The sequence below is a fragment of the Plectropomus leopardus genome, chromosome 10 (assembly GCF_008729295.1).
Source record: "Plectropomus leopardus isolate mb chromosome 10, YSFRI_Pleo_2.0, whole genome shotgun sequence".
In the NCBI taxonomy this organism is placed as follows: domain Eukaryota; kingdom Metazoa; phylum Chordata; class Actinopteri; order Perciformes; family Serranidae; genus Plectropomus; species Plectropomus leopardus.
In genome coordinates this window covers 34857121-34870875 of record NC_056472.1, presented here as the reverse complement: position 1 = coordinate 34870875, position 13755 = coordinate 34857121, and the positions used below count along the sequence as shown (strand labels likewise).

The window sequence follows — 13755 nt, the reverse complement described above, 5'->3', positions numbered from 1 at the left end:
TTCAAAACTTCCTATATATGCTAAAATCAGTGAATTGATTCCCTCTTCCCTCCACAGAGGCACCAGAGTTGCTGCTGGATGCCAACATGGCACGTGACCACCTGGCCATGCTGGGCACTGACATTACCCTGAGCGCCACCATCAAAGGTGTGCCGACACCCACTGTCAGCTGGAAGAAGAACGATGGTGACGTTCCCTCCCATATCACCGTCGCTGTCACCGCCAGTGGCAGCAAAATCTTCATCCCCAAGAGCACCCGGGCCGATTCCGGAAACTACACCATCACTGTGGAGAATGCTGCTGGAAAAAAATCTGCAACCTGTGCTGTGCTTGTGCTGAGTGAGTGAAACATCCACTGACACAGATTAGATTAGGACTAGATCAGTCTTGAACAAAACAAGTTGTAAAGACGATACTTGAATTTTGTTTCCACCAGATAAGCCTTCTCCTCCCAGAGATCTGGTGATCTCTGAGGTGACCAGTGAGTCTGCCTACCTGACGTGGAAGGCTCCCGAGGACAATGGTGGAGCCGTCATCTCCCACTACGTCGTGGAGAAGAAGGATGTTGCCGCCGAGCAATGGGTGCCGGTCGCAGCAGCCAATAAGAAGCTGAGTTTGATGGCCATGTACCTGATGGAAGGAATCCAGTACCTGTTCAGGGTTGCTGCTGAGAACCAGTTTGGCAGGAGCGCATATGTATTGACCAAGACACCCATCAAGGCTGTTGATCCGCTCTGTGAGTAAAAGTCATATCTCAGTTACACTGTCTAATTGTATTTTGAAAAATAAGGATTTTTCATAATTTTGTGTAAATTGCTCCAAATACTGAAGGCTCCACACTTATTAGTTAATTCAAAAGAATGTGTCTGCATTTCCAAATGACATGGGTACATTGTTTTTTTCACTTTCTCATGAAATAAACTTTTTGCAACAAAACAATCCAAACAAAAACTTTAGGAGCAGTAAAAATAATAAATGTAACTGATCAAGAGACACTCTCTGGGTTAAATCTCATCTCCAAATCTGCAACTAAAATCTAAACTAAACATCAACAATAAATTGTCCTTTCCTGGGCACCTTTCAGATCCTCCTGGCCCACCCAAAAACCTGCACCACACTGATGCAGAAAAGACAGAGGTGTGGTTGGCCTGGGAGTGGCCAGACCGCACCGGAGGAAGTGACATCACTGGCTTCATTGTGGAGCACCAGGAAGAGGGCCAGGCTGACTGGGTCACCTTCAAGACCGTCAGCAATGACCACACCCACGTCACCGGTCTGGTGGAGGGAAAGACTTACCGCTTCAGGGTCAAGGCTCAGAACGCCATCGGTGTGAGCCGTCCTGACACCAGCATACCCATCACCTGCCAAGAAAAGACATGTGAGAAATACGATTCCTACAGAGTTGTTTTTCATTGTAAATGCTGAAAACAACCTAATGTTGGTACTGTTTTGTTCTCTTGCAGTGCCACCAACTATTGAAGTTGATGTGAAGCTTATTGAGGGTCTTGTCGTCAAAGCTGGCAGTCCTATTGCCCTTCCAGCCAAGATGACAGGCATCCCAATTCCAACTGCCAAATGGATAAGCGATGACAAGGAAATCATATCTGAGGGTCGCTATCAAATTGAGACTGTTGGAACCTCCACCACCCTCAGAATCCCTGAGAGCCAGAGAGGCGACACTGGGGAGTACATCCTCACTGTGGCCAATCCTTCGGGCAGTAAGACTGTTGCCCTGCATGTCACTGTGCTGGATCTTCCAGGCCCACCGATCGGACCCATCAATATCATGGAGGTCACCCCTGATTACATGATGATCCAATGGAGGGCGCCCAAAGATGATGGTGGCACGCCAGTCACCAACTACATTGTGGAAAAGAAGGATGTGAAGAAGCCATGGGAGCCCTGGTCTGTCGTCAGCTCCAGCGGCACCAGCACCAAGGCCAAAGTGTCCAGGCTGGAGAAGGGCCGTGAGTACATAGTCCGTGTCCGTGCAGAGAACAAGATTGGCATTGGGGCAGGACTTGAGAGTCCTCCCACTATTGCCAAGCACATGTTTAACCCACCTGGTCCACCAGGCCTGCCAGAGTGCTCTGATATCACTGAGAATGCTGTGACAGTGCAATGGCCTATGCCTGACTATGATGGAGGCAGCCCCATCAGTGGATATGTGATTGAGCGCAGAGAAATGACAGGAAAGTGGATCCGTGTCAACAAAACTCCTGTGCTGGACCTCAGATACAGAGTCTCAGGCCTGTTTGAGGGCAACAGCTACGAGTTCCGAGTGTTCGCTGAGAATGTTGCTGGTATCAGTGAGCCTTCTCCCACTTCTGACCCTGTCAAGGCTGCTCGTGCCATCACCAAACCCGGACCACCAGGCAATCTTAAACTGAAGGACTGGAGCAAGTCCTATGCCGACATCTGCTGGACCAAGCCTACAAGAGACGGAGGCAGTCCCATTCTGGGCTACGTGGTTGAGATTCAGAAGTCTGGATCAGCCCAGTGGGATAGAATCAACAAGGACCTCATTAAGATGTGTGCTTATAGAGTGCCAGGCCTCATGGAGGGAATGGAGTACAGAGTTCGTGTCAGAGCCACCAACAAGGTTGGAGACAGCGAACCCAGAGAGCTGCCTGAGACTATCTTGGCAAAGGACATCCTCGTGCCTCCTGAGGTTGTTGTCGATGTGTCCTGCCGCGACTCTCTGACAGTCAGGGCAGGTCAGATCATTAGTTTGATAACCAGGGTGAAGGGCAGACCAGACCCGGAGATCACATGGACCAAGGATGCCAGAACCATATCCCGGGACAAGCGCACTCAGATTAACAACAACTACCCTCTGTGTGAATTGGTTATCAATGATGCAGTCCGGTCAGACTACGGTAAATATGCCATTGTTGCCAAAAACAGTAGTGGACAGTCACAAGCAACCATTATTGTCAATGTCCTTGACACACCGGGACCGTGCCAGAACCTGAAAGTTGCCTACGTGACCAAGAAGTCCTGCATGGTGTCCTGGGAGAACCCTGAGGACAACGGAGGCACTGAGATCACTCAGTACATTATCGAGTGCCGTCAGCCCAGCCAGCGAGGATGGACTGTTGTCTCCAATGACTGCACCAAGCGCCTGCTGAAGGCCCCTCTTACTGAAGGCTGCGAGTACTTCTTCCGAGTCAGTGCAGAAAACAAGATCGGTGCTGGTCCACCCACTGAGTCAAAGACAGCTGTGCTGGCAGTAGATCCCGTTGAGAAGCCTGGTGAACCCATTGACTTCCACATCTCTGAGATCGGCAAGACCTTCTGCTTCCTCAGGTGGAAGAAGCCAGACAATGATGGTGGCAGCCGTAACCTGGGTTATCATGTTGAGAAGAAGCCAAAGGAGGCCGAGGAGTGGGAGAGGCTTCACAAGGGTGCTATCAAGGAGACTTACTTCATGGCAGACAGGTGCATTGAAAACCAGATCTACCAGTTCAGAGTTCAGACTAAGAATGAGGGAGGTGAGAGCAACTGGGTGACCACAGCTGAAGTCCTGGTTAAGGAACAGCTTGTGGAGCCTGAAGTCAAGATTAAACTGGATGCAACGCTTGTGGTCAAGGCAGGAGACTCCATTCCTATTGAGGCAACAGTTAAGGGCAAACCCCAGCCAGATGTCAAATGGACCAAAGATGAGAGCACAGATGAGATGAGGAGGGGCCCCAGGCTTCAGATCGAAAGTGGTGTCGACTTCTCAAAGCTGCTAGTTAGTGGCGCCAGGCGCACTGACAGTGGTAAATATGTTGTTACTGCCTCCAATAGTGCAGGAACCAGCACTGCTCACGCTAAGGTCAATGTGCTGGATAGACCTGGCCCCATCAGGGATCTCAAGGTGTCTGGTATCACCACCGACAGGTGCCATTTGTCCTGGGAGGTCCCAGAGGATGATGGTGGCTGCGATATCTACAACTACATTATTGAGAAATGTGAGACCAAGAGGGGAGTGTGGTCAGTCCACTCCAATGCCGTCATCACCAATAAAGCTAACGTCACCCGTCTCATCGAGGGTAATGAGTATATCTTCAGAGTTCGTGCTGAGAATAAGATGGGTCCTGGACCTGCAGTGGAGAGTGAAGCCATTGTTGCCGGCACCCAGTTCAATGTACCTGATGCTCCTGAGGCACCAGAGGTCACTAAGATTGCAAAGGAGGAGATGACTGTGCAGTGGTCGGAGCCCGAGAAAGATGGCGGAAAACCAGTCACAGGTTACCTGTTGGAAAAGAGGGAGGAGCATGCCGTTAGGTGGTCCCCTGTCAACAAGGATCCAATTCCTTCAACTCGTTTCACAGTTACTGGACTCCTGCCCCTCCATGACTACCAGTACAGAGTCAAGGCCGTCAATGAAATAGGCATTGGCAACCCAAGCAAACCTTCACGTGCCATCACTGCCAAGGATGCAGTCGGTATGTAATCAATAATAATTACTTTTGTGTTAATTTGTCAACAAATATACTGTAGGTCACGATGGAATTATTTTAGATTAAATCCATGGCTTCATCATCACACATCTGTCTGTCTTCTTACAGAACCTCCTGCACCCCCTACCAACCTGAAGGTCACGGACAGCACCAAGTCCACCATCACCCTGGGCTGGACCAAACCTGTATCAGATGGTGGAGCTCCCATCATTGGATATGTTGTGGAGATGCGGGTGCAGGGAAGCGCCAAGAAAGGAGACGATGGGTGGAAGAGGTGCAATGTGGCTGCTCAGTTGGTCGTGTGCGAGTTTACAGTCACAAGTCTAGATGAGAAGCTTGTGTATGAATTCAGAGTTTCGGCTCAGAACCAGGTGGGCATGAGCCTGCCCTGCGACCTTGAGGGTGCTGTGATCCCTAGAGAGATTTTAGGTGAGGACTCACTATATTTTAATTTCTTTTATGGTAATTGAAAGACTTAATCAGCTTCATAACAGGGGAGAGGAACTACAGGTTAACATTAGTATGTGAGTCTGTGCTTGAAACATTAAGCTGATGCCTGCACTGTGTCTTCCAACAGAGGCACCAGAGATTGACTTGGATGCCAGCCTGAAGCAGGGCTTGACAGTGAGAGCTGGCTGTCCCATCAGACTGTGTGCCACCATCAGAGGTAGACCAGCTCCCAAGGTCACTTGGAGGAGGATGGGCATTGACAATGTGGTCAGGAAGGGAAAAGTTGACCTCATTGACACAATGACCTTCCTGGTCATCCCTGACAGCACCCGCAACGACTCTGGCAAATACTGCCTGACGCTCCAGAGTCCAGCTGGAGAGAAGGCTGTGTTTGTCAACGTTAAGGTTCTGGGTAAGGCCGGATTTCCTTTTGATTATGCATACATGTTTAACTTAGTTGCAATAAACACTGACAAAAAGTCCTTAATTCAATCAAAACAACAACATATAAACTGAATCAAAAATAAACATTAAAATGTAACAACCTGTTTCTTTCTGACAGACACCCCGGGACCTGTGATGAATCTGGAAGCTACCGACATCAAACAGACATCAGCCATGCTGTCCTGGAATCCTCCAGAGGTCGATGGTGGCAGCGAGGTCACTCACTACATTGTCGAGAAACGCGAGATCGACCGCAAGACATGGGCAACCGTCAAGGCCGAAGTTGATAAGGATAAAGTTCCGTTCAAAGTCAGCGGCCTGATGCCAGGCACCGAGTACTACTTCAGGGTCACAGCTGTCAATGAGTACGGCTCTGGAGTTCCCAGGGTGTCACCCACTTCCTACTTGGCCTCTGATCCTGTCAGTACGTATCGTGCCATTGTCACACAGTGCGACTCGGCTCACAGCCACCTGCCCAGTTGTAACTTTGTTTTTCATGAATCATTAGAACAACTTGAACACACGTCTAATTTACTTCTTCAGGCAAACCCGATCCTTGTCAGAAGATTGACGTTCTGGAGATCACTAAGAACAGTGCTGTTGTCGGCTGGGTGAAGCCTTTAAGGGATGGTGGTGCCAAGATTGATGGTTATGTCGTTGAATACATCGAGGTCAAACCTCCTCCAGAGCTTCCAGCACCTGTGGAGGTATGTCGCGATCAAACTGATTCTTCTCCAACTGTTTTTAATCTACAGTTGATTTGATTTTCAAAAATCTTTAAATTGCCCTTTGTTCTGTTATCGTACTTCGTAAGCAAATCAAATTAAGATGCATCTGCTAAATAAACCAACCTTACTTCACTTTCGCAGATATATACACAATCTTTCAGAAAGTAGTAATTGAAGCTCTTTTCTAGTCATCGAGTATGAGTATTATTAAAGTATTAATAATTTTTTCTCTAACCTTGAATTTGCCGCAGGTTACAGAGGGAGAGGTTGCTCCACCACCACCTCCACCGCCTCCAGTGGAAGAGGAGGAGGAAAAAGAACCTGAAAAGGAGCTGTGGAACGCCTACACTACAGTGAAAGGTTTGACAATCAGCATCAGCGGCCTGAAGGAGGGCAAGAGGTACAGGTTCAGAGTGGCTGCTAAGAACATCATGGGTCTGAGCTTGTTTACCGAGACCAGGGAGCCGGTCGAGATCAAGGAACAGATGTGTAAGTTATTACATCAGTTAATAAGAGATAATTTAGAAATAGTTTTAACAAATGTCTCATGATAGAAAAACGGTTTAACTGTCTTGTAATATTCAGTTATTTCATAATCAGTACTTGCATTATTCTGAAATATTAAGCAGTAGTGATAACAGAACATTTAACCTAGTAAGATACACAGACAATGCTACATATGGCCAGTATTTATTTCCACAAGTCCCCCTAATCGCCAATCTAATTTCTCATGTCCACACCCGCAGTGGAGCCAAAGATCGTCATGCCAGAGACAGTGAGCGCCAGAGCCGGCGCCAAACTCAGAGTCGAGGCGCTGGTTTCTGGAAAACCCTCCCCAACCTGCAAGTGGATGCGTGGTGAAGTCGCAGTGGTCCCATCTAGCCGTCTTGCCGTACACCAGTCTGGCAACATGTGTGTCCTGATCATCAAAGATGTGTCAAGAACTGACAGCGGAGAGTACAGCCTCTCGGCTGAGAACAGCTCCGCAAAGGTGGTTGAGTCCCTGAAGATTGTCATTAGAGGTCAGTGTCACACATGAGTTAGAATGATGAAAATATTAAAAAGCTAGCAGATAATATTGCAGGCAGAATTACTTGGCCTGAAGATTCCTCATATTAACGGCAGACTTTTCTGTGTTTCAGACATCCCTGGTCCTCCCGAGGGCCCAGTGGTGATCAGCGATATCGATTCTGATGCCTGCTCCTTGTCCTGGAACAAGCCACTGGAGGACGGAGGCAGCAACATCACCAACTACGTGGTGGAGAAATGCGATGTGAGTAGAGGTGACTGGGTAACAGCTACCTCTTCTGGTCAGAAAACTAGTTGCAGACTTGGGAAGCTTATCCCTGGAAAGGAGTACGTGTTCCGTATCCGTGCTGAGAACCGTTATGGAGTGTCAGACCCCATCCAGTCTGACAGGATGGTTGCGAAGTTCCCCTTTGGTAAGTTTAACTGAAACACTACACTATGTCCACCTTGCAGTCCTTAATTAGCTCCAGATGTAAGCTTCTGTCTATAGTTGATAGGTTTTGCCATTACACCCAATTTTCAATTTTTTTCTTTTTTAATCACCAGATGTTCCTAGTGAGCCCCTCAACTGCCGTATCAACAAGACCAATAAGGACTGTATGTTCGTGGCTTGGGATAAGCCTGAGAGCGACGGTGGTAGTCCCATCACAGGTTACTACATTGAACGTAAGGAGAGGAACAGCCTGCTGTGGGTGAAGGCCAACGACACAGTGGTTCGCACCACTGAGTACCCATGTGCTGGCCTCATCGAGGGCCTGGAATACACTTTCAGAGTGTCTGCCATCAACCGCGCTGGCCAAGGCAAACCAAGCAAGAAGACCGACTTTGTCACTGCTAGAACGCCTGTTGGTATGTTTGCGGCCTACGCCAAAACGCCTACACAACAAGGTTAACTTTCTTAATTGTTATCTTGTGTCCTCACTTATGTATGTTTGTCTCTTTGGTCCACAGACACTCCAGGTAAACCAGAGGTCCTGGATGTAACCAAGAACTCTGTCACTCTGGTCTGGACCCGTCCTAAGAATGACGGTGGCAGCAAGATCATTGGCTACTACGTTGAGGCCATGCGGGTGCCAGGAGACACCTGGATACGCTGCAACACCAGCAGCCAGAATGTTCCACGGGAGGAGTATACAGTGACTGGTCTGGAGAGAGACTTGCAGTACCAGTTCAGAGTCATCGCCAAAACTGCTGTAAACATGAGCAAACCCTCCGAGCCCACAGACCCTGTCTTGGTCTGTGCCGAGAACGGTGAGAGATGCTGACTTTACACTCTCACTTATGACCAGGCTTAAAAGCCAGTCAACACAATAACATTACTGAATTTTCAGCTTTACTGCCATGAGCTTGTGACTTTAAAAACTAAAAACAGAAAAAATCTCTCGAAGATCTGAATCATAACACTTCTGTATCTCATCTTTACAAACACAGTTCCTCCAAGGGTGGAGCTCAATGCCAAGATGCAGAAGGGTTTGAAGGTGAAGGCTGGAACCACAATCATCCTGGAGGCTGATGTGTTTGGTAAGCCCATGCCCAAAGTGACATGGAAGAGAGGTGATGACAGTCTGAAATCAGGTGAAGGCCAGGTCATCACCCACACAAGGAATCACTTCCAGCTGGAGATGACAGAAGTCACAAAGGAGCACACAGGAACCTATACTGTCCTTGCTGAGAATGCTAGCGGCTCCAAGACCGCAGAAATCCAGGTCATTGTCCTGGGTAAGTACATTTATCTTTTCTTTGAGGATGTTTGTTGAAACTCAGAACAAGTTGAAGGTTTCTTATAATCAAGAAGCTGTATTCACATTAAATTCTACACGACGTGCTAAGTCAGCTAATAATCCATTATTTCGCATCTCCTCAGATGTGCCTGGTCCTCCTGTCAACGCCAAATACGTTGAGGTGTTTGCCACCAGTATCAAGATGTCCTGGGAACCTCCTCTGAAGGACGGCGGTGCTACCATCAACAACTACATTGTGGACAAGCGTGAGACCAGCAGAGCCAACTGGGCCCAGGTCTCCTCCAAGATCAAGGGCAATGTCCTTGAATTCAACGTGGAGAAGCTGATTGAGGGTCATGAGTACCAGTTCCGAATCCGTGCTGAGAACACATGGGGAGTTGGTGACCCCCTCATCACCACCCCCGTCATCGCCAAGAACCCATTCAGTAAATTTTTACCAACATTTTCTCTGTGTTGCATCACAAAATCAGTGGTAGTGAAAAATGTCAGCAGCCAGTGCTAAAGTTTAAGCTGGTTCTGATATTGTGATTTATGTACGACAAGTAGCAGCTACACTAAACCATCTTACTGTCACATTGCATATTGTGTTAACATCTAAAGCTTACTATCACAGTGAATCCAGCTTTGGTTGTTTAATTCAAACCTGAAATGAATCCCCAACATCCAAGCTAAAACCCATACTTTCATCTCACTTCCAGCTGTCCCTGGCCCTTGTGAAGCCCCAGTGATTACCAACGTGACCAAGGAGCGTATGACTGTGAGCTGGAAGGAGCCTGCTGATGATGGAAAGTCCACCATCCTGGGTTACATGCTGGAAAAGAAAGAGACCAAGGAGATTAACTGGACCAAGATAAACACGAAGCCTATGACAGAGAGGAGCCTGGATGTAACTGGTCTCACAGAGGGAGCCGAGTACGAGTTCAGAGTCAGTGCCGTCAATGTGGCAGGAGTTGGCAAACCTAGCGAGCCCTCAGCTGGCACCACTGCACAGAATCCTCTCAGTAAGTCCCATAACCTCAGAAAACTTGGCATAGTTCTTCCTTGATGAAATAATACAGGTGCTGTCACTCACAGAGATTCTTTGGATGTTAGTTAACCTGGGTAAATGTGCTCTTCTTCAGCTCCTCCTGGCCCCGTCGTTAACCCCATTGTGACAAACACCACTAACAGCACCATCAGCCTCTCCTGGACCACCCCCGCCAACAATGGCGGAAGCCCCATCATTGGATACTTGGTGGAGTGCAAGAGGACTGACACCACAAACTGGACCCGCTGCAACGTCCCCAGGAACCTACAGGAGACAAACTACGTCATCCAGAACCTCATACACAAGTCTGAGTACCAGTGCCGCATCACAGCTGTCAACAAGATTGGCTTCAGTGAGCCGGTTGAAGTACCCGGCACGCATGTTGCCAAGGACATCATTAGTACGTATGAGTTAAATTTCTTCATCTGCGTTTATTTTGATTCTGTAGGACAGTGATTAAAAGTAAAACAAAATATCATCAACATAACGAAGCATACAACATACAATCTGGATTTTCAGTTATTAATAAATAATTAATAATATTATATAACTGGTCCAAACCTGGAAAAGTGCATTTTAAGCTGTTAGCTGGATTATGACCAAGCATGGAATAAAATGAACCTAATATTTTTTATATTTTTTAATATTATTTATATTTTAAAACATGGCACAATTCAATAAATTAACCACTGCAAAGCAAGGAAATACAAAACAAATACACACTTTTCATTGCATAGATTAAATCATTTTTAAGATGGCTGTTGCCATGTTAGCCCGGATCACTAAGGTGATGTTGGTCCTGTGACTGAGTGACAGATTAGTTACTATAAACTTAAATTCCAAGGCAAATATTGGTTTTTATTCCTTTTATTAATGTTTTTTGTAGAAAAATATCACAGAATCAACATTGTCCCGCTCCATTTTCATATACAGCATTCATCTTTTGCAGCTGCAATAACACAACAAGTCTTTCTTCACACTGTCACTCTTTAAACTGCTCTCTGTGTTTGCAGTTCCTCCTGAGGCAGAGCTGAGTGCAGAGCTTAAGGAGGGTCTTGAGCTACGTGCTGGTGCAACCATGAGGCTGCATGCCATCATCAAGGGCAGTCCCATTCCCAAGAGCACCTGGGCCAAGATGAACACCAACATCAAGGACCGCCAGGGCATTATCATGAAATCCACTAACACTGACACCACAGTGATTGTGGAGAATGTCAGCAGATATGACGCTGGCAAATATATTCTGAGCCTGGAGAGCTCTGCTGGCATGAAGATGTATACCATCGTTGTCAAGGTTCTTGGTGAGCGAAGGACTTTGTTTATTTATTCACAAGTAAATGCATTAATCTCAGTGTGTCTGCACTGATTGTACTGATCGACTGATTGTTGTCGAGAATGATGTAATTAAGTGTTGAATCTCCATAGATACTCCTGGACCACCAGTCAACCTGATGGTGAAGGAGTCAAACAAGGACAGTGCCTCCATCTACTGGGACGCTCCTCTAATTAACGGTGGCTCTGAAATCACCCACTACATTGTGGAGAAGCGTGACACTGAGAGGAAAGCCTGGTCCATTGTCTCCAAAGACTGCACCAAGACAGCCTTCGATGTGGCAGATCTAGATGCTGGACGGTCCTACTGCTTCAGAGTGTCAGCAGTTAATCAGCTCGGTGCTGGCGAGTGTTGCGAGACAGCCGATGCAGTCAAAGCATCTGGTGGGTTTGATGATATCAGCATACGTGCTTAACCTTCTTTTGTTGTTTGCTCTGTCAAATATACTCACTGAGCTCAATTTTTACCTTTCCAGAGGAGCCTGGGCCTGTAATGGACTTCAAGACCCTGCTGGTTACCAAGGACTCTTGCACTTTGAGCTGGAAGAAACCCCTCAGTGATGGTGGCAGCCGCATCATCTGCTACGTACTGGAGGTTCTTAATGGTGAAGACAAGTACAAGGAGCTGATGAGGTCCAAGAACATGCAGTACAGCGCCAAGGACCTGGTGGAGGGCAGAGAGTACAAATACAGAGTCAAGGCTGTGAATGACACAGGAGAGGGTTCTCCCAAGGAGCTGACGGTGGTCGCCAAGGACCAGATCAGTAAGTGACTGTCCCCATTTCTAAAATTTACAAAGTACTATTTAAGAAAGTTTGAGAGTTTTAAGATACTTATTCCTTCTCTCTGCAGTTCCTCCCAGCTGTGACTTGAGGGAGCTGCCCAACATGTGCTACATTGCAAAGGAAGGCAGCACTGTCCGTCTGAAGATCCCAATCATTGGCAAACCTACGCCCAAGGTCACCTGGAAGAAGGGAGATGACGAAGACCTGACTGACACCGGCAGAGTGTGCGCAGAGTCTTCTGCGGTGAACACCACTCTTATGATCAGGGATTGCCAGAGGAGTGATGCTTCCAAGTACACCATCACCCTGAGGAACAGTGCCGGAACCAAGGAGTCCACCATCTTCATCAGGTAGAATTCGAACTGTAGCAGGGCATGTAATTTCAGAGTATGTAATACAACATAAAAGATAATTTCTTCTAACTGGATCACACTAGGCTGCTTTTAGACATATCGATATATTACTGGCTGTGTATAAATAAGTAACTAAAGTAAAAATAAAATCCATTCTCCATCTTCTCTCAGGGTGGTGGGTAAACCTGGTATCCCTATTGGACCCGTCAAGTTCAAAGATGTTACTGCTGACGGTGCTACACTGAAGTGGGCTGCTCCTAAGGATGATGGAGGCTCAGAGATCACAAACTACATCCTGGAGAAGAGGGACTCCATCACCAACATGTGGGTCACTGTGTCCTCTGCTGTGGACAGCAACACCATGAGGGTGACTGGTCTCCATGAGGGCACAGAGTACATCTTCAGAGTCTGTGCTGAGAACAAGTACGGCGTTGGAGAGGGACTAAAGTCTGATCCCGTTGTTGCTAAACATCCATTCAGTAAGGGACTTTAACTCATATTAAAGGCTGAAGGTTTAAATGTTGACCTTTAGTAATGAGCTTTTGCTGACGGTATAATATCACTGTTTTTCTACAGATGTTCCCGATGCTCCACCTCCACCTCAGATCATGAGCATGCGTCACAACTCTGCGTACCTGGCCTGGTCTGACCCCAGGAAGACTGGAGGCTCTCCCATCACAGGTGCAGTCAGCTCCAACACTCCACCTGTCTTTTGCCTATGTTATTTTGTCCTTTACTGTTTTAAAACATTTCGTATTTGCATTTATATGATGTGGATGTGGCTTTTGAGCTTAATGTGGATTTTGCTTTTCCCTCTGTGGTACTACATTCAGGCTACCATGTCGAGTTCAAGGAAAGGAACAGTATGTTGTGGAAGAGGGCAAGCCCAGCTGCCTTGAGGATGAAGGAACACAAAGTTACTGGGCTGACTGAAGGTCTGGAGTATGAGTTCAGAGTCATGGCAATTAACCTGGCTGGCATTGGCAGACCAAGTGCTCCCACCGATCCACAGGTGGCCCTGGATCCCATTGGTAAGGGTTGAAGTGTGAGCATTTGAAAAATGACTTATGCTGTTAAACATGCAACAATGCATTCATTGTCCTTACACCTGTTTAAATAGATGCCCCTGGGAAACCTGATGTGATCAGCATCACCAGAAGCACCGTGACCCTACAGTGGACTGAGCCACAGTTCGACGGTGGCCACAGACTGACTGGCTACATCGTTGAGAGGCGCGACCTGCCTTCTAAGATCTGGGTGAAGGCCAACAATGTGAATGTTGTGGAGCCTGCATACACTGTGACTGATTTGCAGGAGGGCTGCAAATACGAGTTCAGAATCAGGGCAAAGAATGCTGCTGGAGCTCTCAGCCCACCATCAGAGCAGACAGATACTATTATCTGCAGAGATGAATATG

At 47.3% G+C, this 13755-nt stretch overlaps 1 protein-coding gene across 1 annotated transcript in view; it reads left to right on the top strand.

The window, feature by feature from the left end:
• ttn.1 (titin, tandem duplicate 1) overlaps positions 1–13755 on the top strand; it is a 194389-nt gene that overhangs the window by 135828 nt on the left and 44806 nt on the right. Inside the window, 25 exon segments of the mRNA XM_042494071.1 lie at positions 58–339; positions 437–736; positions 1085–1378; positions 1464–4433; positions 4557–4877; positions 5026–5310; positions 5461–5766; positions 5886–6049; positions 6322–6559; positions 6817–7092; positions 7213–7512; positions 7646–7948; positions 8051–8350; positions 8531–8818; positions 8964–9266; positions 9540–9842; positions 9963–10268; positions 10882–11169; positions 11294–11584; positions 11677–11964; positions 12053–12335; positions 12510–12817; positions 12915–13019; positions 13172–13369; positions 13459–13755. Of these exon segments, the coding sequence (XP_042350005.1) occupies positions 58–339; positions 437–736; positions 1085–1378; positions 1464–4433; positions 4557–4877; positions 5026–5310; positions 5461–5766; positions 5886–6049; positions 6322–6559; positions 6817–7092; positions 7213–7512; positions 7646–7948; positions 8051–8350; positions 8531–8818; positions 8964–9266; positions 9540–9842; positions 9963–10268; positions 10882–11169; positions 11294–11584; positions 11677–11964; positions 12053–12335; positions 12510–12817; positions 12915–13019; positions 13172–13369; positions 13459–13755 (9597 nt within the window).